Source organism: Chinchilla lanigera, unplaced genomic scaffold (assembly GCF_000276665.1).
Source record: "Chinchilla lanigera isolate Chin_1 unplaced genomic scaffold, ChiLan1.0 scaffold00115, whole genome shotgun sequence".
In the NCBI taxonomy this organism is placed as follows: Eukaryota; Metazoa; Chordata; class Mammalia; order Rodentia; family Chinchillidae; genus Chinchilla; species Chinchilla lanigera.
In genome coordinates this window covers 901458-928068 of record NW_004955516.1, presented here as the reverse complement: position 1 = coordinate 928068, position 26611 = coordinate 901458, and the positions used below count along the sequence as shown (strand labels likewise).

Genomic DNA, 26611 nt, shown 5'->3' with positions numbered 1-26611 from the left:
ATATATGATAAGATAGTTATCCTACTAATTTCTCTTAGTTCATTGAAAAGAGGTTTGTGCTAATATTGTTTGGGTAATTAAATGCCAATATCTTGTACTCTGAGTAATTAATTTAAAGATAACAGTGTGCAGTGCACTAACCATTGTTACCTTCCTATTATCTTGTTTTGAAATTTTATTTTCTCTTTTAAAAAAGTTAAGGGGTTGGGGATGTAGCTCAGTGTGAAGGCCCTGGGTTCAATCTGCAGTAACACACACCCACACACCCACACACACGCACGCACAGAGAATAGCGTCAGTGACTTGAGGTGTACAAATTAAGATTTGCTTGGCTGGTGTAGACAGGAAATCCAGTAAATAATGGCTTACACAAGAGGGTTTAACTTTTCTTTCCCATAAAGGCGATCTGCAGGTTGGCAGCAAGGCAGCCAAGGCTGATGGGCAGCCGTTCCATGTAGCCACCCTCAGAATGTAGTACTTAGGAAATACGAAGAAGGAAGGGGAACCAAAGGGCATGCTTTCTTCAAAGAATGCTTTCTGGAGTCCTGGAATTTGTATGTAGTAAATAGAAATTTACTTCCTATTTGCCAGAATTTAGCCACATGGTCTTTATTATGGGTAGCCATGTGCCCAGCTAAATATTGGGAGTTCTGTAATTAATACTACTAAGGTCCAAGGCTGGGAGTATTGCTCAGTCTTGGAGCACATGCTCAGCATGTGCAAGGTCCTGCGTTTGATCTCCAGCAGCTCCTCCCCGCCAACTGAGGGAAGCCAGGTACGGAAGGCATTTAAATTTTGTCCCTGGCCTAGAGGAAATTTGTTCAAAGTTTCTCCGTTAAATATGCAGTAAATTTACAGTAAATATATGCACTAAATTTGTATAGTATAGCCTTTAATAAAAAAAAGTCTCTAATATTATTTTGCTAATATTTATCATAGGGTTGGGATGTAGCTCAGTGGTAGAGTGCTTTCCTGGTATGCAGTTTAATAATAATGTACTTTTTTTCTCTTATTGTCCATTAATCTTATAAATTGCATTAAATTACATCTTTGGCATTTTTGAGCTATGCCCTATCGATTGTGGCTGTATGTGTGTGTTTATAACTTATTATTTTGAAAAATTTTCAAAGTTACAGAAAGTTGAAGTATGAACTCCCATCTATCCGCTACCTAGAGTCACTAATTGTAAATATTCTGCCACATTTGCTTTATTACTCTATACACACACAACCATGCACACAATTAGGGGCTTTTCTCCTGAATTATTGGAGTTAGTGACAGATGTGACCTTTTAAGCCTGGCAACAGGTATGTCCTAAGAGCAAGGACTTTCTCCCTATAACCACAATATACTTATCAGTATCAGGAAACAGTGATACAGTACTTTTATATAAAGCCTGTACTCCAATATCATTAGTTATCTCAAGAATGTCCATTATAAGTTGGTTTTCCCCAATTCAGGATCCAATCCAAGATCACCAATTATGTTGAGCTACCTTGTATTTTGTTTCCTTTAATCTCTGCAGCAGTGATTCAGTCATCTTTGTCTTTTATGACATTGACATGTTTTAAGGTCAATTATTTCATAGAGTATTTTTCAACTTGGGTTTTCTAATGCTTTCTTACTCAGGAATTTTTGATAGAAAAACTTATTTAAGAGCTGGGCGTGGTAGTGCACACCTGTAATTCCAGCACTCAGGGGGCTGAAGCAGGAGGATCATTGGGAGTTCAAGGCCAGCGTGGGCTACAAAGTGAGCTCAAGGCCAGCCTGAACTGCGTAGCGAGACCCTGTCTCAAAAAGACAAAAAAAATTTTATTTAAGTGATTTATTGATACTTTAAAACTGCTATACCCAAATTACCTTTGCTTCAAATATTCCTTGGTTTCAAAATATTTTAATGTATATGCTAATTTGTTCCATTTATACAGCTAGTTTTCCTTCACTGAAAAAAGTTTTGTGTTATTATCTGTTTCTTTGTAAGAGAATTTTTTTTGTTGGTGTCATATATTCTAACTCCTTTGGAGATAGTGATAGTATATTAACTATCATTACTGTCTTATTGTTTTATAAATTTTGTTTCATCATAAAATAAAAATTAAGGCTCCTAGATTCAATTAGCTATTGTATTATTTAGCATATTTGCATCCATGTTACCTAAAGTCTGTAATTTTCTGTATTTATCTGGCATTGGTATCAAAGTACCTTATGACATAAATTAGGCAGCTTTTACTATTTCTGTTTTTTTGTCTTTATGAGACAAGGTCTCACTATGCAATTCAGGCTGGCCTTGAGCTCACTTTGTAGCCCAGGCTGGTCTCGAACTCACAACGATCCTCCTACCTCAGCCTCCCGAGTGCTGGAATTACAGGCGTGTGCCACCACGCCCAGCTAATGTTTCCCTCCTTAGTTTAGATAGCAAGAGTTCTGGGTGTACAGATTCATGGTGTTTGGGTCTTGGTTTCAGTTTAGGATTTTATCTTAGAATACAGGAGGCTGGGGATATACCTCAGTGGTAGACTACTTGCTTAGCATGTGTGAGGCCCTGGGTTTGACTCAGTTCTTGAATTCTGATGACTAGACTTCAAATAGCAAGATATACCTGTAGTAACTAAACACAGAAAAAACATCATATCTAAAACCTTTCAAATACTTCTACCACTGACAGCGGCTTCTTATCCTTTGCTGATGTAAACAGTGCTGAAGTAGATAATGCTTTTGTACATGTAAATATCTGTGTGTTAAATTCCCAGAAGTAGGGGCTGGGGATACAGCTCAGCGGCACAAGCGCCTGCCTGGCAAGTGCAGGGTCCTGAGTTCAATTCCTGGTTCCCCCTCAAAAAAAAAATTCCCAGAAGTAGAATTGTGGGTTAGAGTATCTATACATTCTTAGTTTTGTCAGCTATTGCCAAATTCGCCTCCATAGGGATTGTTCCATTTTTATCGCTACCGGCAGTATGGGAGCTTCTTTCCCATACAGCCTTGCTAACAGAGTATGTTGTCAAACATTTGGACTTTTGCAAATCTGTTAGGTTAAAAATGTTCTGTCACAAATCTTCCTTAGGGACAAATTCTAAGTAATATGTGCAGATATCTTCCCCTCCAAGAGGCGGAGCTAACTCCTCTCTTGAGTGTGGGCTGTTATTAGGGACTTGCTTCCAAAGTACAGAGTATGGGGCTGGGGATTTAGCTCAGCGGCAAAAGCGCCTGCCTGGCAAGTGCAAGGTCGTGAGTTCGGTTCCCGATACCGGAGAAAAACCAAAGTACAGAGTATGAAAAGGGAAAAACAGAAATTTAACAGGGTAGAGAACTGGCAGATACCACCTTAACTAGACAGCCGAGGTGAGGGTCAGCAGAGAGAAGTCGTGCTTACGTGTGCACGCTGCTGCGTGTGGTCAGGTAGATTGCACTTCTGTTGTATGCGTTTTGAAAAAGAAACTGAGAGACAGGAGGATCCTATGTTTGAACCTAGTCTGGGCAACTTAGCAAGATGTTGTCTCCAAAATACAAAGGAACTGGGATGTAGTTGAGTGCAAAGGCCCTGAGTTGAAGCCTCAGTAGTGTAAAAAATAAACAAAACAAGCAAAAAGCCATCATAATCTCAGCTGTAATCAGAACACATCATATAAAACTAAGTTGAGGGACATTTTATAAAAGACCTGACCAGTACTCTTTGTAACTGTCATTTAAAAAAAAAACAAACAAGGACTGACAAACTTCATAGGCCAGAAGAAACTAGGGGAACATGATGATCAAATGCAATATGATATCCTAGAACAGGAAAAAAAAAGACATATATGAGGAAACTGGTAGAATCCCATTAAAGTCTATAGTTTAATTTCTTAATTTTGACAAATGTGCCATAGTCCTCTGAATATTACAGGAAGCTGGGTAAAGGATACACAAGGACTCTTACAATCTTTGAACTTTTTGGTAAATCAAAAATTATTTCAAAATAAGATTGACTTCATCAAGAATAGAAATATTTTAGTTTTTTTTGGTGTTTGTTTGTTTGTTTGTTTTTTGGTACCAGGAATCAAACTCACGACCGTTCCCTTACCAGGCAGACACTGTGCCACTGTGCTATATCCCCGGCCCTAGTTGGGTGTTTTGGTTTTTTTTTTGAGATGGGATCTCACTGTGTGGTTCAGGCTACCCTCAGACTTGCAAGCCTCCTGCCTCAGCCCCCCAAATGCTAGCATTATAGGCATGTACCACCATCCCCAGCTAAAATTAGAAACTTTTTACAAAGGACACTATCAAGAGAATAAAAAACTCACAGAATATGAAAACATATTTGCAGATCATAGATATAGTAAAGAGATCACTATTCAGGACATACAAAGAGCTCTTTTTATACATGTTTGCAGTGTATAATTACATTCATTATGGGAAGCTGGTACATGTAGATTATGCACGGGGTTTTTTTTGGTTTTTTGAGACAGGGTTTCACTACATAATTCAGGCTGGCCTTGAGCTCACTATGTACCCCAGGCTGCCCTAGCATTTGCAGTGATCCTCCTGCCTCAGCCTCCCACATCCTGGAATTACGGGTGTGCACCACCATGCCAAGCTAGATTATGCATTTTTACATCCTCTCCCTTCCCTCCCCGCAAAGATTCTAAAGCAACCCAATTTAGCTAAGGGATAAGAAAGCTGCTCAGTGATATAGCCAGCATGCCCTAGGCTCTGGGTTCATTCCTCAGCTCTAAAAAAGAGGGAAAGGTGCTGAATAAACGTTTCCCCACAGAATATATATATACATATATATATGTATATATATATATATATAGCCAATAAGCACCTGAAAAGATAGAAAATAACAAGTGTCAGGTTAGTACTTGGAGATATTACGACCCTTGTGAATTGCTGATGGGGATGTGAAATGGTGTAGCTGTTATGAAAAACAGTTTGGCAGTTCCTCAAAAATCTAAACAGAATTACCACATGATCCAGTTCCAAAGATCTAAAAGCAGGGACTCGGGTACTTACATATCAGCATTCGTAGCAGCATTATCCACAATAGCTGAAGCAACCAATAGGTAGAAACAATCCATGTCTGTGCACAGATGAATGCATAAACATAATGTGATGTGCACATACAATAGAATATTACTCAAGCGTAACAAGGAAGGAAATTCTGGTACATGCTACGACATGGGTAAACCTTGAAAACATGGTCAGTAAAATAAGCTAACAGCACAGGGACAAATGTTACATGAGTCCATTTGTACAAGGTACCTAAAACAGGCAAGTTCATAGACACAGAAAGGAGAGTAGAGATTTTGGAATAAGGTGGATAGGGGAGTTATTGTTTAATAGTACAGAGTTTCTGTTTGGGATGATAAAAAGTTGTGAAAATAAATTGTGGCAATGGCTGGGTAACACGTGCGTGTACTTAATGCCACTGATTTATATACTTTATTTTAATTTATTTTTGTCTTTTTTTGAGACAGGGTCTCGCTATGCAGTTCAGGCTGGCCTTGAGCTCACTTTGTAGCCCAGGCTGGCCTCGAACTTGCAACAGTCCTCCTGCCTCAGCCTCCGGAGTGCTGGGATTACAGGTGTGCACCACCGTGCCCGGCATGAATTATATACTTTAAAAAGGTACCTGTAGGGGCTGAGGATTTAACTCAGCGGCACAGCGCCTGCCTGGCAAGTGCAAGGTCGTGAGTTCAATTCCTGGTAACAGGGGGGCAAAAAAAAAGGTACCTGTAATCCCAGCACTCTGGGAGGCAGAGGCAGGATGATCACAAGTTCGATTTTAGCCTAGGCAGCTTTAGAGACTTAGCAAGACCCTGCCTCAAAACAAGAAAAATAATGAAGGACTGGGGATACAGCTTAGTGCAAAGGTTCTGGGTTTAATCCTCATTGCTGCCCCCCCAAAAAGTTAAAAGGGCAAATTTTATGTGTATTTTACCACAATAAAAATTATTTGGAGCCAGGGTCGTGGTGCACTGCACTTGGGAGGCTGAGGCAGGCAGATCATGAGTTTGAGGTCAGCCTGGGCAACATAGCAAGTTTAAAGCCATTCTAGAGCACATAGTGAGACCCCACCTCAAAAAAAAAAACGAGAAAGATTTAGGAGAATATATACAAAAATAAAAATTTTATTTTATTTTTTTAAATGGTCTCTCCAGCCACGTAGGGTGGTACACATCTGTGATCCCAGCACTTGGGAGGCTGAGACAGGAAGATTGCCACAAATTCAAGGCCAGCCTCGAAAGAAACAAAACAAAAATAAATAAAATAAAATGGCCTATCCAGTGTAGTTTTAATTTTCACCTTTCATTATGTGTGAAAGAAAGTTTCTTTTCAAACACAAATCATTTGTATTGCCTTTCTGTGACTTGTGTTACTTTTATGGTTTCATTTCTTCTTTTTTTTTTTTTTGACACAGGGTCTCACTGTGCAATTCAGGTGGCCTTGAACTCACTATACAGTCCAGGCTGGCCTCGAACTTGCAGTGATCCTCCTGTCTCAGATTCCCAAGCGCTGGGATCACAGGCATGCACCACCACCCAACTGTGGTTTAATTTCTTTTGTATAAATCTTTGGTCTATTTCAAGTGTATCTTAGTATGTATAGGGAATACAGTCTGAAGATACTGCATGTTTAGTTGTTTAACTTTTTGATATGATTGTATCTTTGTATTTTCTAGACAGTATCTGAGAACAGGCAAATAATTTATTTCTGCATATTGATTTTGTATCCAGCATCCTTACTGATATTATTTGGTGATACAGGATGGAACCCAGGCTCTCGTGCATAGTAGGCAGGTGCTCTACCACTGAGCTCTACCCACTGCTCCTGATTTATTATTCTTAATCATTTGTCAGTTGATTCTGTTAGGCTTTCCATGCTTACCCTCATCAGCTACAAGCAGTAGTAGTTTTACCTTTTGCTTTCCAGCTTTTAAGCCCCTTTCTTGCCTTCCTTGTTGAATTGCTTTAGCTAGTACCTTTACTTAAATGTTATTGCTAATGGACATTCTGTGATGTTCCTGTCCAGACTTGGAATCTTGTCACATTTCATGTGGAATCTGATATTTCTTGCTTGCCTATGCTTTCTTTGTTTAAATGAATGTCTATTGGTTGTTTTAGAGTATTCTTTTAGCCATTATTTTGTTCAAAAAAATAATTGCCAGCACCTGCTGAGTCCTAGGCACTGTGCTAAGCTTAGGGAAATGTGATAGTGGGACCCTGGTGAGCATTTCAGTGTTTGCCTGGCCACTAAGAGAGGCCACTGGAGGGAGGGACAGGGAGGATTTGATTGGTTCTGCCTTAGAAAACACTCATGTTTGGGATTTGGGATGCAAAAACTGACCTGGGAGAGAGAGGCCTGGGTGGAGAAAAACCAGTCGTTGTGCACAGAAAGGAAGCCAGAGAGGTGAGGAGGGACAGAAGGAGGTGCATTGGCTTTGAGAGATGTGTGACCACCAGTGCATGCTGGCAAGTAAAGCTTTTAGAATCCTTGTCTAGTGGGTGGCGTTGGGAATGGGGTTGGTTGCTCCCTGCACCTTTCAGGAAGGCCAGCCTTTGATCCCCGTCCTTCTTCCCCTAGAGGTGGTCGTGGTGACAGGACTGGCCGCTATGGAGCCACCGACCGCTCGCAGGATGATGGTGGGGAGACCCGAAGCCGAGACCATGACTACCGGGACATGGACTACCGCTCATACCCCCGCGAGTATGGCAGCCAGGAGGGCAAGCACGACTATGACGACTCGTCCGAGGAGCAGAGTGCGGAGGTGAGGGGCCAGCCAGGCCTGGGGCCAGCGCTCTGCTCCTGTGCCCTCGGACTGTGCTCAGTGGCTTTGCCATGCCTGCAGGGTCTTCCCGCTCCCTTACAGGGCTCCACTCCCAAGTTGGGTCTCTCTGGCTTCCACATGCTTGCCTCTGTACTTCTGAGGACCCCTGGCCACCACCTCTCTCCCTTCTTCTCTGTTGTTCGGTTTGGGCCTGTGGTTCACCACAAGCCCTTGCTGCTTCCTCCCAGCCAGTTAGGGCACTTAGAGTTTCTTCTGTGGGACCCGGCGTCTAGGGTTGGGAGGGCAGTAGGGGGACAGAATATCTCCAAGCCGAGCAGCTCTGGGAGGCTAGCCATGGGCACTCCTGGTATTGACAGAGCATCTACACAGAAAGCTCCCTAGGGAGCTGTTTCCATGTGGGGTAGGTAGTCCCTGGGGGGTGAGGCATGACTCCCATCAGGGAGTCCCCATCTGAGGGGAAGAGACAGCCATGCCTCAAGGTAACCCTGGTTCAAGCAAGCAGACAGCTTTCCTGTCCAGTAGGGTGGGAAGGGTACTCTTACAAGCCCAGCCCTGGGGTCGAGGACATGATATGAGCCACCTTCTTCCTCTGGAAGGCTCAGCGCAGAAACCCCCATGCTGGGCTGCCAGCTTTGACCAGGGGACAGGGGCTACAGGCAGCCAGGCTTCCCCACTGGCCGCTGTCGAGCTGTGCCTGGATGTCTGCCAGGTGTGGGAGTGGAGTGCCTGGTTACCTGGCTCTGGCCCTCTGCAGATGGGAGAGGGTGAGCTAGTCCCACCATGGGTTATTTGGGCGATAACTAAGAACCCAGCAGTCACACCCTGTTTGCTGTTATTTTTTGTTTTCGTTTTTTTGTGGTGCTGGGGGTGAAACTGAGGGAGGAACTCGTGCACACCAGGTGAGCGCTCTACCACTGAGCTATGTGACAAAGGCCTGGCCAGGGCTGAGGGACATAGACCCAAGGGGAGTGTTCATGGCCCTCGTACCTTTGCCATTTCCTGCTGGCTGCTTCAGATCGGAAGCTGTTCCTATGGCCCCAGCTCAGTTGCTGGGCCCAGGCCCAGGCTGGGAGCTATAGGGATAAGTGGCCTTCAGTGGCGTGGGGAGCAATTGTGTACGTGCTAGCTGGGCTGATGAGGGAGGAGGAGGGAGAAATGAAGGGCAGAGTGTGGTGTGTGGACTCCAGGCCAGCTCATCCTGGGGAGGTTTAAGCTGTCTTGTTACCTGCCTTTGGGAGCTAATACTGTTGTTCCCCGAAGGCAGCTCTCTCCCAAAAGTATCCTGTGGAGCATTTGCAGCCCGGGAAGGGTTGCAGTCCAAGACCTGCCCACTCTGCCTGCCTGAACCTTTAGCCGGAGCCCGAGCACCCCTGGCTTTCAGAGCCTGCCTGCCTCAGAGAGCCAGCGGCCAGCCCTTAGGCCCGTCCAGACTGACTGGCCGCATGGTGTCTCTCATCTCATTCTGTCGGCCAGGATTCCTACGAGGCCTCCCCGGGCTCCGAGACTCAGCGTAGGCGGCGGCGGCGGCACAGGCACAGCCCCACTGGCCCGCCAGGCTTCCCCCGAGACGGCGACTATCGGGACCAGGACTATCGGACCGAGCAAGGGGAGGAGGAGGAGGAGGAGGAGGATGAGGAGGAGGAGGAGAAGGCCAGTAACATCGTCATGCTGAGGATGCTGCCACAGGCAGCCACTGAGGATGACGTACGTGCCCCCCATGGCCCTGGGCAGATGGCAGAGCAGGAGGCCAGGCGGGGTCTCCTCCAGTGTCCTCAAGTTCTCCCCTCCCCTCCCTCCCCTCAACCTCAGCACCTTTCCTCCCTTCTCCCCCCACCCGGCTCCTGTCCCCTAGCACTGTCCATCCTCTGTGGGCAGGCCCCTGTCAGCTCCTGGTGTGGACGGGAGGAGTGTCAGATAGGCCGACTCGGCCCGGGGCAGTGGCCATGGGTTTCTGGTGCTGGTGGGCGTGGGAGGGTGAGGAGCATTCCTCCTGCACATCCTGTTGGTTTCCATCCTTTCTGTGTGTATGGACTGAGGGCCAGACCCTTACCAGGCCTGGTGCCGGGTATTACTGGTGGCAGAGATGACGCCGGGGCCCTGCAGCCTGTTGGAGTGGAGATGGGGATTTTCTGAAATTCCATTCTCATTCTCCCCTACCTCTTTTACCAGCAGCAGCAGCTCTCATCACTAGCTTAGCCACAGCACCTTGGCTGGCTGCTGACACCGTCTCCACCCTGTTTGCCTTTGTGACATTCTGTCCCTTCCATCTTTCTCCCACCTCCTGTTTCCTTCTCATACAGACTTCTCATAGTAAGCCCCATGAAAACCCCAAGGAGGCCGTTAGACTAGCTTTCTAACTAGCTTCTCTGCTCCTCGTCCTCTCAGTGCTCTCCACCCCTGTGAGTTCTCTCAGCAGTGCTGCTCTGAAATCAGCCAGTCTCCCCTTTTATGACTGTAGAAATCCTACCTGGGTGTGTGAAGATTTCCAAAATCCGGCCCACTTGCCACACTGAGGGCCAGGCAGTCACTGACTGCTCACGTTCCCTGAGGATTTATGGCAGGGTGTGCCAGATCTGATCAAGTCCTCACACTTGCCTTGTAGTCCATCCTACCAAGCGCCAGCAGCAAGGGGACTCGCCCCAGGTCCCACAGCCAGTGCGTAACAGAGCAGAGTTGGGATCCAATCCTGGGCCACTAGAGCCCAGAGCCTGTATGCTCGCTGCTTCCTGAGCGCTCCCTGAGTGTGTGGTTCTGGTTGCTCTCCTCTGTATCTTTTTCACCTTCTGCGTGCACGCGTGTCTGTGTCCGTAAGGCTGATTTTCCGTTTTCTACCCCAATGAGGAAACAGGCTCAGAGGCAGGAAGACCCCTCCCCAAGAGTGCTTGGCACAGGCTGCTGTCCTCCACGAGAGGCGCTGCCTGCTCCCAAGTTGCCCCTGCAGCTTTCCTCTGGCTCCTGCACCCAGGAAGCTCCCCAAGCCAGGAACACGCACCTCGTTTTCTCCTTCCTAAGTTCCTGCCACTGTCACAGTCTAGGCACATGGCTGGGATCGGCTGAGGCTCCTGTCCTCCCCGCTCTGCTATTTGTGTCCTGAGTGTCTTTTGCTGCAAGCTGGGGGAGGGAGCAGTCCCCTCACAAAGGGTGAAAGTCACATCCTAGCTCTCCTCATTTCGTGACTGCCACTGAGCCCCTTGTCCGATCACTCTGCCCACCATCCAAGTTGCTGGCTCACTCGCTCTTCTGTTGTCTCTGTGCCCCCCGGGGGTCATCCTGCTGCCATTCTTTCTCCTGCACTATGCCCCTGTCTTCATTTGACTCACTTTCTGCACGTCCAAGGCTGGAAGCCAGGGCTGGGTTCGGGTGTGGGTCTGGGGCTCTTGTCATTTGGGGGGAAGCATCAAAAGAGGCGGAGACTGTGTGCCTGTTGCCAATGAGCTCTTGGGGTTCAGAGGCCTCCAGCCAGCCTCGCATACCCAGTCACCTCTTGTGCTGAGCCTGTCCTGTTCTGTATCTCCCCGTGCAGATCCGTGGCCAGCTGCAGTCCCACGGCGTCCAAGCCCGGGAGGTCCGGCTGATGCGGAACAAATCCTCAGGTGAGCTTTCGTTCCCAGTGCCCCCCCTTCTGCTGGCCAGCCTCAGCCTTCGAATCTCCCTCCTGCTTCTGCCTCTCCCTCCCCGTCCCTCCAGCCTTCCTGCCACAGCTGGGAATGGACAGCTTGGGGGGGGTACCCTCTCTTTTCAGCCCCCCCACTCTCCTCAGCTCCAGCCAGCAGCCCCTACAGGGGTTTGTTGGGATGGGGTGCAGCTCTGGGCTGAGCTGAGTGCTCCCCAGGGGCAGGGCCAGGGCCAGGCTCCATGGAACCTCCTCTTTGGGATTCTAAATATCAAATAGCGGCCCTGCCCAGGACACCCCCTTCCTTCTCCTTTCTTCTCCTTCTACTGCCCCTCACTTTCTTCCACATTTTCCTGGCAGCAGCCTCTCACCAGAAAAGAGGTCTGACATGGACCCACCCTTGCTTCCCAAGAGAGGAGGCAGGGGGTGGCTCTCATCCAAGGGTGCATCCCAAGGAGCAGCCAGGACTTTCTGGCCTCACCCATTCCCTCCCTCCCTCTTTCAGGCTGCTCAGAGCTGGCCTGAGCTTAGTGGGGTGGTGGGGGGAGTTGTCTCTGCAGGACCTCTGCCCAGGCTCCCCAAGGCAGGCACGGTGGGGCCTCACTTTGCCTGGGCTTCTCTTGCCATCTCTCAGTCTCTCTCCTCCCCACACCTCCTCCTCCCCCTTTCTCCTCCCTCTTTTCCTCCTCCTCGCCCTTCCTGTCCCCTTCCTATCCCCTGCCCTTCTCCCTCTCCCTCTCCCCTTCTCCCTCCCTTCTTCTCTCCCTCCCCTGCAGTCTCTCTCCATCTGTCCTTCTCTCTCCGATTTTACCATTCCGTCCTCCCGTGCGCCCTTATGCTGATTCTTTCGGAGATCAAGCATGCCCTCAAACCCTGCCACATCCACTATCTCCCTGCATTCCCACCTCTGAAGGGAGATGCTTTCCTGAGGTCTCAAGCCCCAGCTACCACCGCCAGCCATGGCCAGGCCTAGAGGCCCTCTTGGTGGCATATAGGTCTTGCTCTGCCTTACCCAAGCCAGTCCACACACTGACCAGTTCTGGGGCTGTCCCCCAGGAGGCATCCCAGTGCAGCCTCTCAGAGGCCCTGAACACTTCTCTCAGGCATCTACCAATCCTTACCTCTAAAATCCTGCTGGCTACCATTCTCCTTCTGTCTAGGAGGATCTAGACTGTTGGTGGCCATAGACCCCTACCATGGTCCCAAGGTGGCTCCCTAGTGAGGTTCCCCTTCCCTAGCACCGTGCTAAGGCTGAGATGAGATTGTGTCCCTAACTACCCCGAAGCCCTCTTGGCCTCACAGGGCAGCCTGGCCTAGCTTCTCTTTTGCTCCTTCAATCAAACACCTGCTCCAGAAGCCCTCCTAGGCGCGCCTGGCCTTATGCTGGGCCTGCCCTTGGGTGATTTGCTCTGGCCTATGTGGAGCCAGCAGCCTGCCCTCCTTCATCCTTTGAGACAGATCTGTCGTACCCTTTCTCTCCCCACTGCTTCTCTCCATCCCTGTCACCCCAGGCTGGCCAGGGAGGTCTGTCTGAGCCCCATCTCTCCCTTTCTCTGCCCATTTAGGGGGTGTGTCTCTCCCCTACTCCAATCTCTCTCCTATGCTGTTTTTCCCCCTCCCGCTTCCCTCTTGGCCATTACCTTGCCTTCTGTATCCCTACTCTTTCTCTCATTGCTTCTTTCTCTTCCTTTCTCCTCTTCCCTCTTCCCTCTCTACCCCCGGTCCTCTCCCCTCGGGTCCCACCCCCGGGAACGCCGTGTGTCCAAAGCTGTTGACTAACCCACTGCGTCTGTATCTGAATGCTGTCTCCAGGTCAGAGCCGGGGCTTCGCCTTCGTCGAGTTTAGTCACTTGCAGGACGCTACACGATGGATGGAAGCCAATCAGGTTGCTTTGCCGCACTTGAACCCCCCCCCAAACAAATACTACTTTGTAATCGAGCGCTCCCCATCGCCTGATTCTTATGGACACAGTTCCCTGCCCTGTGGCCCTGTGTCCCATCCCCTAGCCCCTCTCTCTGACCCTGACCCTCACTATCTCCTCTTCCCATCTCTCGCTACCCCACTGGGCTTCCCATCCAGAGCCCACACTCACCTCCAGCCCCTTCCCACCACCAGGCACTAGCGCTGCCCCGCCGCCTCTCCTGGCTGAGCTCTGAGAAGGAGCTGTCAGGACAGGCTCGCTCCCTGAGCTTCCCATGCCCCCATTCGTGTCTGGGGTGGGTCCCAGGGGACCACCCTGCTCTGAAGTCAGCCCCGGCCGGGATTTCGTCGCATTCTCAGGACTACGGGAAGTCCCACCATTGGGGAACATAAGTTGGCACACTAACTAGGGAGACCCATTTTGTCAGCCCTCTCCCTGCATGTGAATTTGGCCCTTTGAGTTCCATGCAAAGGGACAGCTCTACTGTGTTGGTCGAAAGGTGGAGTCAAGTGTGATAGTTTTATCGACACCCTGGAGTCGCTTTGTCCAGCCTCCCCTTCCCACCCTACCCACAGGAGGCACCACCCCACCTTCTTAGCAGGGGGCCCTGTAGTCAGTCACAAGGGAGCCTGCTCCCCTAGCCTGGCATGGCATCCCACCCAGCAGCATTGGGACCTTCCAAGACCCAAGGATCTGCCTGGGCCCTTCAGCTCCAGCTCAGGTCCCTGATGTAGAGCACTGGAGAAAAGCTTCCGGGGAGGAAGGGGCAGCTGTGGTGAAGTGGAGGGTCCTGGAAGAAGTCAGCCTGGGGCCGGCTGTACAGGTGGATAAGCTAGTGCGGTGGGCCCAGGACCCAGCCAGCCTTGGAAGGTGGCCTCATAGCGGGAAATGCCGTCTGTTAAATATGGCTCTTTCTTTCTCCCCTTCTCCAGCACTAGCGTGCGTGCGCTCTCTCTTTCTTTCTCTCCCCTCCCCTCCCCCATTCCCAAGTGTAGCCTCTGTAGTGCTGGCCCTGGGTGTGGCCTGGCAGTGTCAGGGCCGAGTGGGGGTTTTCGCCACTGTCCGGCAGGCATCGGTCAGCCGAGCACTGTGTGCCTGGTGGTGTGTGTTCACGTGTGTGTGTGTGTGCCCGGAAAAGCAGCGAGCAGCTGCGCCCAAGAGCTGTGGCGCTTTCCCTCCTCCCTTCCTTCTTCCCTCCGTCCGTTTTCCGACCTCCCTCCGTTCCCTGTCCCTCATCCATCCAGCTGAAGGGCTCGCTCACTCTCTTCTCCTTTGCTGAAACGGTGCGTGGGGCACTGCTGCCTGGGCCTCACTGCACTCTGCTTTTTCCCGCAGCACTCCCTCAACATCCTGGGCCAGAAGGTGTCCATGCACTACAGCGACCCCAAGCCCAAGATCAATGAGGACTGGCTGTGTAACAAGGTACCAGGGTGCCGGGCGGCAGGTGCCATGGAGAAAGATGGCCCTGACAGGGCCTGGGAGGAAGCGTGGTGCTGCGGACTGGCTCTCCAGCTCTCACAGGCCAGGCTCTAAAGTGACTAATCAGTGACTAATCAATGACTGACCAATGGCCTAGTGTGTGCAGTGTTCAGAATGCAGGCTTAGGAGCAAAGCTGGCAACAGTCAGACTGTCACAGATTTGCTATGACAGTGGCCAAGAGGCTTATCCTCTCTCTACCTCAGTTTCCCCCAGCCCAAACCTGCAAGGACTAAGGAGGTTGTTGGAGGATGAAACTGTCGGTGGGAGGGTAGCACAGGCCCACAGCCCAGTGTAAGTGTTTCCTGTTCTTGGTGAAGAAAAGCACAGAGTGTTCTGAGGGCCCTCAGGGTGTTATGAGGTGACTCAGCCTTGAAGGCCACCCTCACACAGCCACATCAGACTTGAGCCTGGAGGGTACAGCATGTAGGTTTTGTGATCGCCTCCACATTCCCCAAGGGGAAGATGAGGCTTAGCGATGTGGGACCGTGAGATTTGCTCCTGATCACAGGGACCACAGGGGCCCTCATGCGTGAGCCCCAGTGGCCTCCGGTCTGCTTTGGAGGCTGATCTGCAATTCCACAGTCCCCACCCCCCATGCCATCTGTTAGTCCTGAGATCTGATAGAAAGATTGAGAGCTAGTGGAGGCCCCGTCCTCTCCCAGAGAAATACCTGTTTAGGTGAGTGGCATCTGTCATCAAAACAAGAAAATTCTCATCAGAGGGCTAGTGCTCAGCCTTTCTGGAGAGGTAAGGACAAAGTGAGAGCGGCACTCCATCCCCGTGTTCTCAGATGTTCCTCACAACCAGGCTTTTCTTCCCCTCCTTCCCCTCCTTTGTGCCACACACTGCTGGTCACCAGGTTCTGTCTCTCCCATCTCAGAAATGCCACCTGCTCTCCCTCGCCGTTCCCACCGCTTGTACCCGCCCTCGCGCCCTCCCATTGTTGCTGTGGAGCCCTCTCTAGCATGCCGGCCTCTTGCCTTTCACCTGCAGCTGAAACTCAGCTCTGACCACGCCCCTCCTCTGCTTAAGACCCTCCTGATTCTGAGTTTAAGCATGAGAGCCTCTGTCATTTAGCATCATCCTTCCTTCCCAGCCTCAGCTTTTGCCTCTCTTCTTGCCGCCTTATACCGGCTACAGAAAATCCATTGTTCTCTTTGCTGGGAATCCCTTCCCAGCAAAACCAAACTTCTGGACCTCCCACATGTACCACCCTGCTGCTGGGCAGCCCTCCTTGACTGTTCGCAGCCCTGTGAGCTGCATCCCTGTCAGCCTGCTTCCCTTCCCGAGCCTCTGTGGGTGTGTGGTCTGCAGAGGCCATGTTTTCTGGCTACGCGGTTCAGGGCCTGGCACAGGAGCAGTGCTTAGTTCTGGCCTCTGGAGCAGGCATACAAAGTGGTAGAAGGTAAGGAAGGTCTCTGAAGGCTGGAATTTGTGAGAAAACTTTCTCCAAAGCACCATGATTCTAACCCATTCCTAGACATAAGGGAGGTTTGTGTTGTGGCAAGAGGTTGTGACTTCCAGGGAGGAAACATTGAAGATTGCTGATTGGAGAAGCAAGTCTTGGACAAACAGCCCACAAAAGGGACCGAGGGGGACAGGCTTTCTGGGAACTGATAAGCCGAGGAGGCAGCGGTTGTAATTAGTGTGGGCAGTGTCGATTCCTGAGCTAAGGGGGAGTGGAGCAGTTTGAGACTGTAAAAGAAGATCCACAAGACCAAGAATGATAACCAGTGTTCCAAAAAGCCCCTGCCGCCCCCATCCTGAGACCTCCTTTCCTGGGGCATTGTGGGGTTCGCTGGGGGATCTCTGGATCCAGGATTAGAGGGTGCTGTGGAAAGCCCTGAGCCCTCTGACTGCCTGGCCTATGCCTCACAGTGTGGTGTCCAGAACTTCAAGCGTCGAGAGAAGTGCTTCAAATGTGGTGTGCCCAAGTCAGGTGAGATCCACTTACCTTCCTCCACTCCTGAGGACATGGGGGTGGGGAGGAGGGTGGTGGGCTCGGGGCTTGGGGGGTTGATAAGCCGTGGAGCCTCCCCCTTTGTCACCAGCGTCTCTCCCCGATCCCTGACAGAGGCAGAGCAGAAGCTGCCCCTTGGCGCAAGGCTGGATCCGCAGGCACTGCCGCTGGGTGGGCGAGAGCTCAGCCAGGGCCTGCTCCCGCTGCCACAGCCCTACCAGGCCCAGGGAGTGCTGGCCTCTCAAGCGCTGTCACAGGGTTCGGAGCCGAGCTCAGAAAACGCCAATGACAGTGAGTCAGTTGTTCCTTCCTTCTTCCTCTGTGCTGAGGTGCCCGGGCTGAGCCTGCTGAGGCCAGGGAGAGAATTGGTAGTGAGCAGGACTTGGTCCCTGTGGGTCTGCACTGTGGGGGGTAGGCACGTGATGCAAGGGGAGGATCAGCCCCCACCCAGTTTGGGGCTGTACTGGGGAGGTTCTCAGCAGAGGTGTGACAGAGCTGGCACACGGACCGACAAGCAGTTTACCCAGGAGGAAGCAGCAGGTGCCCAGACAGGAAAGCCAGAGGCCAGAGAGCAGTGGGGAACTGCCATGGGGGCTGAAGCGGATTGGTGAGCACACCCCCTAATGCTGGCCCCCTTCCTGCAGCCATCATTTTGCGCAACCTGAACCCACACAGCACTATGGACTCCATCCTGGGGGCCCTGGCACCCTACGCGGTGCTGTCCTCCTCCAATGTGCGTGTCATCAAGGACAAGCAGACCCAACTGAACCGAGGATTCGCCTTCATCCAGCTCTCCACCATCGTGGTGAGGGCGGCACAGGGGGGGGCCGGGCAGCCAGGGTCCCGGCCCCCAGGGTGGGGAGGAGGGACCCTTCCCCCCGCCTGCACCGCGGCCCCAAGCCTGGAAATGGGGCAATGGAGCCGGGGGCCTCCCCGGGCCTGACCCTTCTGTCCCTGCCATTCCTCCGCCCACAGGAGGCAGCCCAGCTGCTGCAGATCCTGCAGGCCCTGCACCCTCCGCTCACCATTGACGGCAAGACCATCAACGTTGAGTTTGCCAAGGGTTCTAAGAGGTCAGGGCTACCCCCATGTCCCCTCCCACCTTGACCCCCAGCTTGAGTTCTCCCATTTCATTCCTAGTCTCTACATCCTCCCCAGGGACATGGCCTCCAATGAAGGCAGTCGCATCAACGCTGCCTCTGTGGCCAGTACTGCCATTGCTGCAGCCCAGTGGGCCATCTCACAGGTACTTAGCCCCTCGACCCCCAGCACGCTGACACCTGCCTTTCTCAACCGTGCTACACTCTCTAAGCCAACAGCAGGGCTGGCTTGCTATCCAAGGACACCAAGCCTTGCAGCAGCTGGCATGAACCCTTGCACCCTGTTCCCAGCTCTGTAGAGCCCCTGTTCCCACCCTATCTTCTGTTGCTCCCTTCCCAGTCACCTTCTGGACTCGGATTGCTCTTGGGACTGGTGCTCTATTCTGTTGGGTAGAATTCTTTATTGTCCTGAATTGGTATGACGTGTTAACTACTCCTCGTGTATATGTGCCGTGTTACATATGTGATATGCACATATACACCATGCATTCTTGAATTAAAAAGAACTTATAAAGAGTAGAAAATAATTGGGAGAAGAGAGTAAGTGGGAGGAAGCTGGGCATAGTGACCCATACGTGTAATCCCAGCACTCTGGGAGGCTGGGGCAGGAGGATCACAAGTTTCAGCCGAGTCTGCAGAACTAAGCAAGACTTTGTCTCAAAGTAAAAAATTTTAAAAGGCCTGGGGGTATAGCTCAGTATGAAGGGCCTGGGTTCAATCCTCAGTAGCACCAAAAACAAAAGAAGAAAAAGAAAATAAATGGGAGGATGTGATAGTGCATGCCAGCCTGAGCCACTTAGCGAAACCGTCTCAAAATATAAAAAAGAGCTGGGAACATAGCTCAGGATTAGAGCGCCCCTGTGTTCTGTCCCCGGTACCACAAAAAAAAAAAAAAAGGATGGGGTATCCTCCTTGGTCTGATGCCCAACACTTGTATATCATACGCGCACACTCGCACGCACGCACCAGTACCAGCCTTGGTTTTGCCACTGCTCCTTCTCATGGCCGGGTAGCCCTCACATTGACTTGTCTTAAGGCTATATGCTTATCGGTCAGGCAGAACACTAGCCCCACATGTAGGACAGATGCTTCTAGCAGGTTCCTCCTATCTCCTGTTCTGATGAGCCCCTCCCACCTGCCTCTCAGGCCTCCCAGGGTGGGGAGGGTGCCTGGGCCACCCCTGAAGAGACACCGGTCGACTACAGCTACTACCAACAGGATGACAGCTATGGCGGCAGCCAGGGCACAGACTCCCTCTATGCCCATGGCTACCTCAAAGGCACCAAGGGCCCTGGCATCACTGGAACCAAAGGGGACCCAGCCGGAACAGGTGAGCCCCAGTGTCTCTCCCTGAACCCATGGTGGGGCCTGTAGGCATAGGGTCCCATGCCCTACCATTCACGGGCATCCTCCTCTCCCTGTCCCTCCAGGTCCTGAGGCCTCCCTGGAGCCTGGGGCAGACTCTGTGTCACTGCAGGCTTTCTCCCGTGCCCAGCCTGGTGCTGCCCCTGGCCTCTACCAACAATCAGCCGCTGAGGCAAGCAGCAGCCAGGGCACTGCTGCCAACAGCCAGGTGAGTGGGCTCCAGGGGAATTCGGGGAGGGGGGCATCCTGGGTGGACAGAATTGGTATTGACAGACACCAACCCCTGTTCTTGTTTGCCCCATGACCAGTCGTACACCATCATGTCACCTGCTGTGCTCAAATCTGAGCTCCAGAGTCCCACCCATCCCAGCTCTGCCCTACCACCGGCCACCAGCCCCACTGCCCAGGAGTCCTACAACCAGTACCGTAAGTAGTCATAGCCTGTAGGTAGGGGGCAGGAATTTTGTTAACAAAGTAGGGTGTGTGTGGCCCCTCACCTCCCCCTCTCCCCACTGCAGCTGTACCTGACGTCTCCACCTACCAGTATGATGAGACATCCGGCTACTACTATGACCCCCAGACCGGCCTGTACTATGATCCCAACTCCCAGGTAATGGGGCAACTCAGGGAGAGTTGGGATGGCCCAGTGCGTCCTCTCCTCGAAGTCATCTCTCATGTGCCCCCTTTGCTCCCCTCCCCCAGTACTACTACAATGCTCAGAGCCAGCAGTACCTGTACTGGGACGGGGAGCGGCGGACCTATGTTCCTGCCCTGGAGCAGTCAGCTGATGGGCATAAAGAGACGGGGGCACCATCGAAGGAGGGCAAAGAGAAGAAGGAGAAGCACAAGACCAAGACAGCCCAACAGGTGAATCCTGGGCCATTGCCTGGCTATATTCTGTCATCTCTTGTCCCTACTGCCTAAGGAGCAGGGCTTGGGCAGTAGCTGCTCCAGAAAGTCCTCTTGAGACAGCAGTCTCCTGGCTACCCAGCACGGCTGCCCACCTCTGTGAGGTGGCTTTTGTCATGTGAGTGAGCCCTGTCAGCTTTCCTCTGTCCCCTGTGGGAACCCTCACATGCTACTGGTGGATGTCTGTGTATCCCAGAGGACTTTTCACACGCCCATGAGGAGGTGGGCAGGAAAGGAGCCATGCCAGAGTTCTGCAGTAGTGGGCAATTAGAGGGAGCCTTGCTGTCTGGAAGGAGGGTCTGACCATCAGAGCGTCAGTAGCCCTTGGAAGCAAGCCCTAAGCCAGGTGTGGTGGTACACACCTGTAATCCCAGTACTTGGGAGGTTGAGGCAGGCAGATTGCCAGGAGTACAAGGCCAGCCTGAACTATATAGTACCCTGTCTTTGAAAACAAAAAGGAGCAAGCACTAAGCATTCTCTCAGCAGTCTGGGAAATTCTAAAACTGGTGGTGTGCTCTAAGGAAAACACAGAACATGAAAAATGGCATCGGGTCACACATGTAAATTAAAGTGATACACAGGCTGGTCATGGTGGCACATGCGTGTAATCCCAGCACTTGGGAGGCTGAGGCAGGAGCATCACCATGGGTTTGAGGCCAGCCTGGGCTACATGGTGAGTTCAAGGTCAGCCTGAAGTACATAGCAAGACCCTACCTCAAAAAAAAGTAAATAAATGAAATGATAGGCAGTCTTCCGAATTTTAGAAAGAAATGGAAACATATAGTAAATGTGCCTGACAGAAGTAGAGGGCACAGCTAGCGAGGAGCCTGGTGAAGAGTGCTAGTGACTGAGGACAGAAATAGAAACTTGGGTTACTACCTCTCACTTCGTTTTGACTCCAGCCCCAGATGTCTGCCTCCCAGGCAGCCTGCCCCTCTGCCCAGACTGTTTCTGCCCTGTTTTTCTCACAAACCACTGGGACTGAGGGCATGGAGGGGAGGTGCAGGGAGCTTTTGGAGAAGAGGCCAGCGGAAGCCAGGGGCTGAGCACCTTGCAGGCTCTGGTCACCAGTTTGGCTTTGCTCTTGGTGTGATGGAACCCCAGGGAAGGATTTGGAGGAGGTTGAGTTTGGGAGTGTTTTATGGTCTGTCACAGGCCAGGTGCAGCCTGCTGTGGTGCTTTGGACCAGAGACATAAATGCCTTTGAGGCTGAAGGGCAAGAAGGAAGGTGGGCCGCTACCAGGACCATGGGTCTGTGGATAAAGTTGGTGACCCTGGCAGTTTAAGGGTTTCTGGAGGTCTCACCTCAGGGTCTCACCCAGATCGCCAAGGACATGGAACGCTGGGCCCGCAGTCTCAACAAGCAAAAGGAGAACTTCAAAAACAGCTTCCAGCCCATCAGCTCTCTGCGCGACGATGAAAGGCGGGAGTCAGCTACTGCAGATGCCGGCTACGCCATCCTGGAGAAGAAGGTGCGTTGGAACTGCCCACATGCACCCTGCCCTGCGGTCTTTCCATTCCTCCCGCCCTCTGTGGAGCCCTGAATTTCTGTGTCCCCCCCGACTCCAGGGAGCACTAGCCGAGAGACAACACACCAGCATGGATCTCCAGAAACTGGCCAGCGAAGACCGCCCAGTGCGTGCTAAGGGGGAGGGGGTAGCAGGAGGAGCGGGAGCTCTGATCAGCCAAGCCTGACCTCCCACCGTCACCCTCCACAGAGTCCACCTCGGGGGCTGGTGGCAGCCTACAGTGGGGAGAGTGACAGTGAGGAGGAGCAGGAACGCGGGGGCCCTGAGCGGGAAGAGAAGCTCACAGACTGGCAGAAGCTGGCCTGTCTGCTCTGCCGGCGCCAGTTCCCCAGCAAGGAAGCACTCATCCGGCACCAGCAGCTCTCTGGGCTCCACAAGGTGACTGTAGGCGTGGTTGTTAGGGCACCCAGCACCTGGCCCACTCCGGCTCAGCCACTTACTCTGTGTCCTGTCCCCCTGTAGCAAAATCTTGAGATTCACCGGCGAGCCCACTTGTCAGAAAATGAGCTAGAAGCACTAGAGAAAAATGACATGGAGGTGAGTGTGACCCATTCCTGGGTTCCATCCATTCTGTCCCTTCCCAGTGCCCGACCCGCAGGCAGGGAGACTTCAAGGTTTTTAGCCAGGTACACCCTGAGAGCCATCAGTTATCCTGTTCCTGTGAGGCCTCTTTCCCGGGTATGCCCTCCGCTGCTTATGCCCACAGTGTCAGACCTGGGACCTGTTGACCACATCGAGCTCCCCCTGGGAACCTGCCCAACCCATGCCCATGGTTCCTAAAAACAGCAGCCAGCTCCCTGGCATTCTTATGTATACACACGTCCACAACCTTTCAGCAAATGAAGTACCGAGACCGTGCAGCTGAACGCAGGGAGAAGTACGGCATCCCTGAGCCACCGGAGCCCAAGAGGAGGAAGTACGGTGGCATATCCACAGCCTCCGTGTGAGTGCAAGGGCCGGGTGGGGGGCGGGGGCGACGGCATGGCAGACCCTTTTGCTCACACTCCACATTGCCCCCTGCAGTGACTTTGAGCAGCCCACCCGCGATGGGCTGGGCAGCGACAACATTGGCAGTCGCATGCTGCAAGCCATGGGCTGGAAAGAAGGCAGTGGACTGGGCCGCAAGAAGCAGGGCATTGTCACGCCCATTGAGGTGAGTCAGTATGCGCCTGTCCCAGTCCCCAGCACTCCCCTGGCACCCCACGGCAACCTGATGGAGCCTGCCTTCCTCACACAGGCCCAAACACGGGTGCGGGGCTCTGGCTTGGGTGCCAGGGGAAGCTCCTACGGGGTCACCTCAACCGAGTCCTACAAGGAGACGCTGCACAAGACAATGGTGACCCGCTTCAATGAGGCCCAGTGAGCAACAGCAAGAGCACCCTCCACAGATGTGTGTGTTTGTCGGGGCAAAGGAGGATGCAGTGTTGGGTGGTCTGAGGGAGGCCTGCTGCTGTCAGCCAGCCTGCTCCCTAGGCAGAGAGGCCCTGACCCAATCAAGCTTTGAGTTGGTGACTTTTGCTGGGAAATTAGGCTGGAATCGTGATCATTTTGTAATAAAAGCTGAAAAGTCTTCATCTTGCATCTCTTCTTTCTCATGCCCTAAGCATGGTGCACAGACACAAGGACACAAACACAGATGGATAAGGAGCCTTATCAGGCCAGAGTGTGTGGCCAGGGTGACATTCACAGTTGCTGGCACATGGTGGCTACCAGAACATGGGGTTCTGGCCAGCACCCCAGCCCACAATGTCCAGGTCAAAATCACCCCTCTTTCATGAAGGTCCAACAGGTCATGCTGTACCAGGAAATCCAGCACCACCAGGCTTCAAGTCCCCCCAGGTCAGAGCCAGGACTGGAAGCCCCTCTTTCCGTCCTGACCCCCAGCTTCGCGTAGCCTGAGATCCCAAGACTAAACTCTGCTTTGCCACCCCTAGGGTTGGGGAAGTCCACTTGGGCATCTATGGAGAAAACAACAGGTGTTGACGACCCCAAGGGAGTAGGGTTGGAGGAAGCTCTGACCTACAAATCCCAGGACCCGAGGATGCCTCCACAAGCACTATTCAGGTCCACTCTCACCCTTGTCCTCCACAGCTATTAGCACAGCACCCCACTCCTGTGGTCTACTACTGCATTCAATAGTAGACGCTTGGATTGCCTTCTTCCAGGCCTTGGAGGGCTGAGCCCTGAAATGGGGTCAGGAGCACATACAGACACTCCCTGGTAACAAGCATGCTCACAAGACGGTGCGGGGCAGGTGGCACTGCAAGAGCGGTTGATGGTGCATCATGACATCATCTGTGTCCACTGTGGGAGGCAGAACTAGAAAGAAGGAGGCCCCTAGAGGTTAGGCATGCTCATCTGGGATGGGGGTAGAAAGGAGAGGGGGAGGAAATAGGAATTAAAAAGCCACCTAAGCTTGAGTCCCCGAATGGACGTGTCTTTAAGCTGACACCCCGCTGGGCCAGGGATATAGCTCACTGGCATAAGCGCCTGCATGGCAAGCATAAGGTCCTGAGTTCGATTCCCGGTACCCAAAAAAAAGAAAACAGCAATAAGCTGACACCCCCACAGTTCCTTCCCTTCCTACTCCAGGGCACCATTTCTAGAATCCCTAACAAGGAGCTCTGTGCTTCATTAGTGATAGTGTATACACAGTCTGGGAAAGTATTGCATGTGAAGTTAAACATTTACCATGTGACCCAGCAATTCCATTCTTATTTAACCAACATAAATGAAAACATATCAATAAAAATACATAAATGCATAGTCAGAGCAGCTGTATTCATAATAGCCAGAAATTGAGAATAATCCCAGAAGTTCTAAGAGGAGAACTGAAAACTACTATGCTCATTCAATGAAATACAACTCAGCAGTAAGAAGGAACTCCTGGACCTGGTGGTGCATACCTGCAGTCCTAGCACTCCAGAGGCTGAAGCAGGATTGCTGTGAATTCAAGACCAGCCTGGGCTACATAGTGAGTTCAAGGTTAGCCTGAACTACACTGGGAGACCTGCCTCAAAAAATGAAAGGAGCAAAATGCTGATATACCTATCATGGATGACTCTCACAAACATGCCAGCTGTGCATGATGGTGCATACCTGTAATCCTAGCACCCTGGGAGGCTGAGGCAGGAGGGTCACAAGTTTGAGCCCAGCATGGGCAACTTAGTAACTTAGTGAGACCCTGTCTCAAAAAAGGGCTGAAAATGTAGCTCAGTGCAAAGGCCCTGGGTTCAATCCCCAGAACCACAAGAAGAACAAACAAAAACGCATGATTCCATTTATGAAAAGTTTGAAACCAGGCAGAGCAGGGTGAGTGGGGAGGATGTGCTTCACTGGCAAGGGTTCTGAGGTAGCTTTCTGGAGTGATGGAGACATTCTATATCTTGCCTCGGATGCTGGTCACAGGTTGTATACCTTATATAAAAATCCAACAGAGTATAATTAAAACGTCACCATTTGGGGCGGGGACGGTGGCACACGTCTGTAATCCCAGCACTCGGGAGGCTGACGCAGGATGATCACCACAAGTTCAAAGCCAACCTGAGCTACAAAGTGAGCTCAAGGCCAGCCTGCACTACAAAGCACGACCCTCTGTCTCAAATAAATAAAACAGCATTTTATCATATGTAAATTTATAGAACTTGAAAAAAAACTGTCAAAGCAAGCTTCAACAGGAAGGATGGAAATACAGTGGTCTTTTGGTACCTGCAGTGTTGGTTCCAGAACACACACCCATACCAAAACCCCAGTGCTCAAGAGGCGTGGACAATGGCAGAGTGCCAGTGTACTTTAGATTACTTGCAGTACTGGATACAGTTTGAGTTCTGTGTAAGAATGAGTTGTAGTTGTTACACTGTTACATTGTTTAGGGAATGATGTCCAAAGTCTGTAAGCCTCAGTACAGACACAACTCTCTCTCACACACACACGCTTGGGATACTTTCTGTGTACAGTTGGTTAAATCCATGAGTGCAGAACCCACAAATATAGATGAAAAAGGAAAAACAGTAACAGTTATCCCAGCACTCTGGGAGTGGAGGCAGAAGGATCCCAAGTGCCAGCACAACCTGGACAACTTAGTGACTTAGTGGGACCCTGTCTCATAAAATAAAAAAGGCTGGGGATGTAGCTCAGTGTAAAGGCCCTGGGTTCAGTCCTCAGTACCAAAAGAAAGAGTGCAGACAAACTAAAATTGTAGGTTTGGGGCTAGGGTTGTAGCTCCGTGGCAGAATATTTGCCTAGTATATGTGAGGTCCTGGGTTCCATCCCCAGCGTCACAAAAAAAGTCAATAAATCTAGAATGGGGCAGGTGTAGTGGCACACGTGTAATCCCAGCACTCAGGAGGCTGAGGCAGGAAGATCATTGAGAGTTCGAAGCCAGCCTGGGCTACATAGTAAACTCAAGGCCAGCCTGAACTACACAATGATGCCCCATCTCAAAAAAAAAAAAATCTAGAATGGAATCCCTCTTCTCTATTTCCCCTTTTCCCGCCTTGGGTTGCTCCTCTGTCGACTCCTGGACTGTTGAAGTCGCCTTTCCACTGCTTTCCCTGCTTCCACTTTCTCCCTACAGTTTCCTCTTCACACACAGTGGCGAGACTGCTTACCCTAAGCATAACTGGGCTGAGAGTGCACCTCAGTGATGAAGTGCTTGCCTAGCATGCCAAGGCCCTGGGTCCAATCTGTAGCACACCCCCGCAAAATTATAATTTATATTATGTGACTAGTCTAAGTTTTTGTTTTGTGTTGTGTTGTTTTACGGTACTAGAGATTGGACCTAGGGCCTTCACGCTGAGTGACATCCCTAGCCTGATTGATTAACTGATTGACTGACTGAGACAGCTTTGGCTAAATTGTTAAATTGCCCAAGTCGGGTTTGAACTTTTGGTCCTTCTGCCACAGCCTCCCAGAGTTCTGAAATTGCAGGCATGTATTATTATGCATTATGTATGTATATATATATAC

General features: G+C 51.3%; 1 protein-coding gene across 4 annotated transcripts in view; it reads left to right on the top strand.

Annotated features, from left to right (window-relative positions):
- Positions 1-23217, top strand: part of Rbm10 (RNA binding motif protein 10) — a 29462-nt gene extending 6245 nt beyond the window's left edge. For 2 of the 4 annotated variants that reach the window (XM_005408964.2, XM_005408966.2), the window contains exons 3-24: positions 7561-7744; positions 9239-9469; positions 11289-11358; positions 13191-13264; positions 14636-14722; positions 16659-16719; positions 16855-17031; positions 17385-17545; positions 17716-17813; positions 17899-17986; positions 18987-19170; positions 19271-19413; positions 19514-19631; positions 19724-19815; positions 19908-20072; positions 21437-21586; positions 21684-21749; positions 21833-22021; positions 22106-22180; positions 22480-22586; positions 22667-22796; positions 22881-23217. In XM_005408964.2, the coding sequence (XP_005409021.1) occupies positions 7561-7744; positions 9239-9469; positions 11289-11358; positions 13191-13264; positions 14636-14722; positions 16659-16719; positions 16855-17031; positions 17385-17545; positions 17716-17813; positions 17899-17986; positions 18987-19170; positions 19271-19413; positions 19514-19631; positions 19724-19815; positions 19908-20072; positions 21437-21586; positions 21684-21749; positions 21833-22021; positions 22106-22180; positions 22480-22586; positions 22667-22796; positions 22881-23006 (2776 nt within the window). In that variant the 3' untranslated portion in view covers positions 23007-23217. The remainder of the gene's footprint in view (positions 1-7560; positions 7745-9238; positions 9470-11288; positions 11359-13190; positions 13265-14635; positions 14723-16658; positions 16720-16854; positions 17032-17384; positions 17546-17715; positions 17814-17898; positions 17987-18986; positions 19171-19270; positions 19414-19513; positions 19632-19723; positions 19816-19907; positions 20073-21436; positions 21587-21683; positions 21750-21832; positions 22022-22105; positions 22181-22479; positions 22587-22666; positions 22797-22880) is intronic. The other 2 variants (XM_013506927.1, XM_013506926.1) reach the window with 2 other exon arrangements.
- Positions 23218-26611: the final 3394 nt, after the last annotated feature.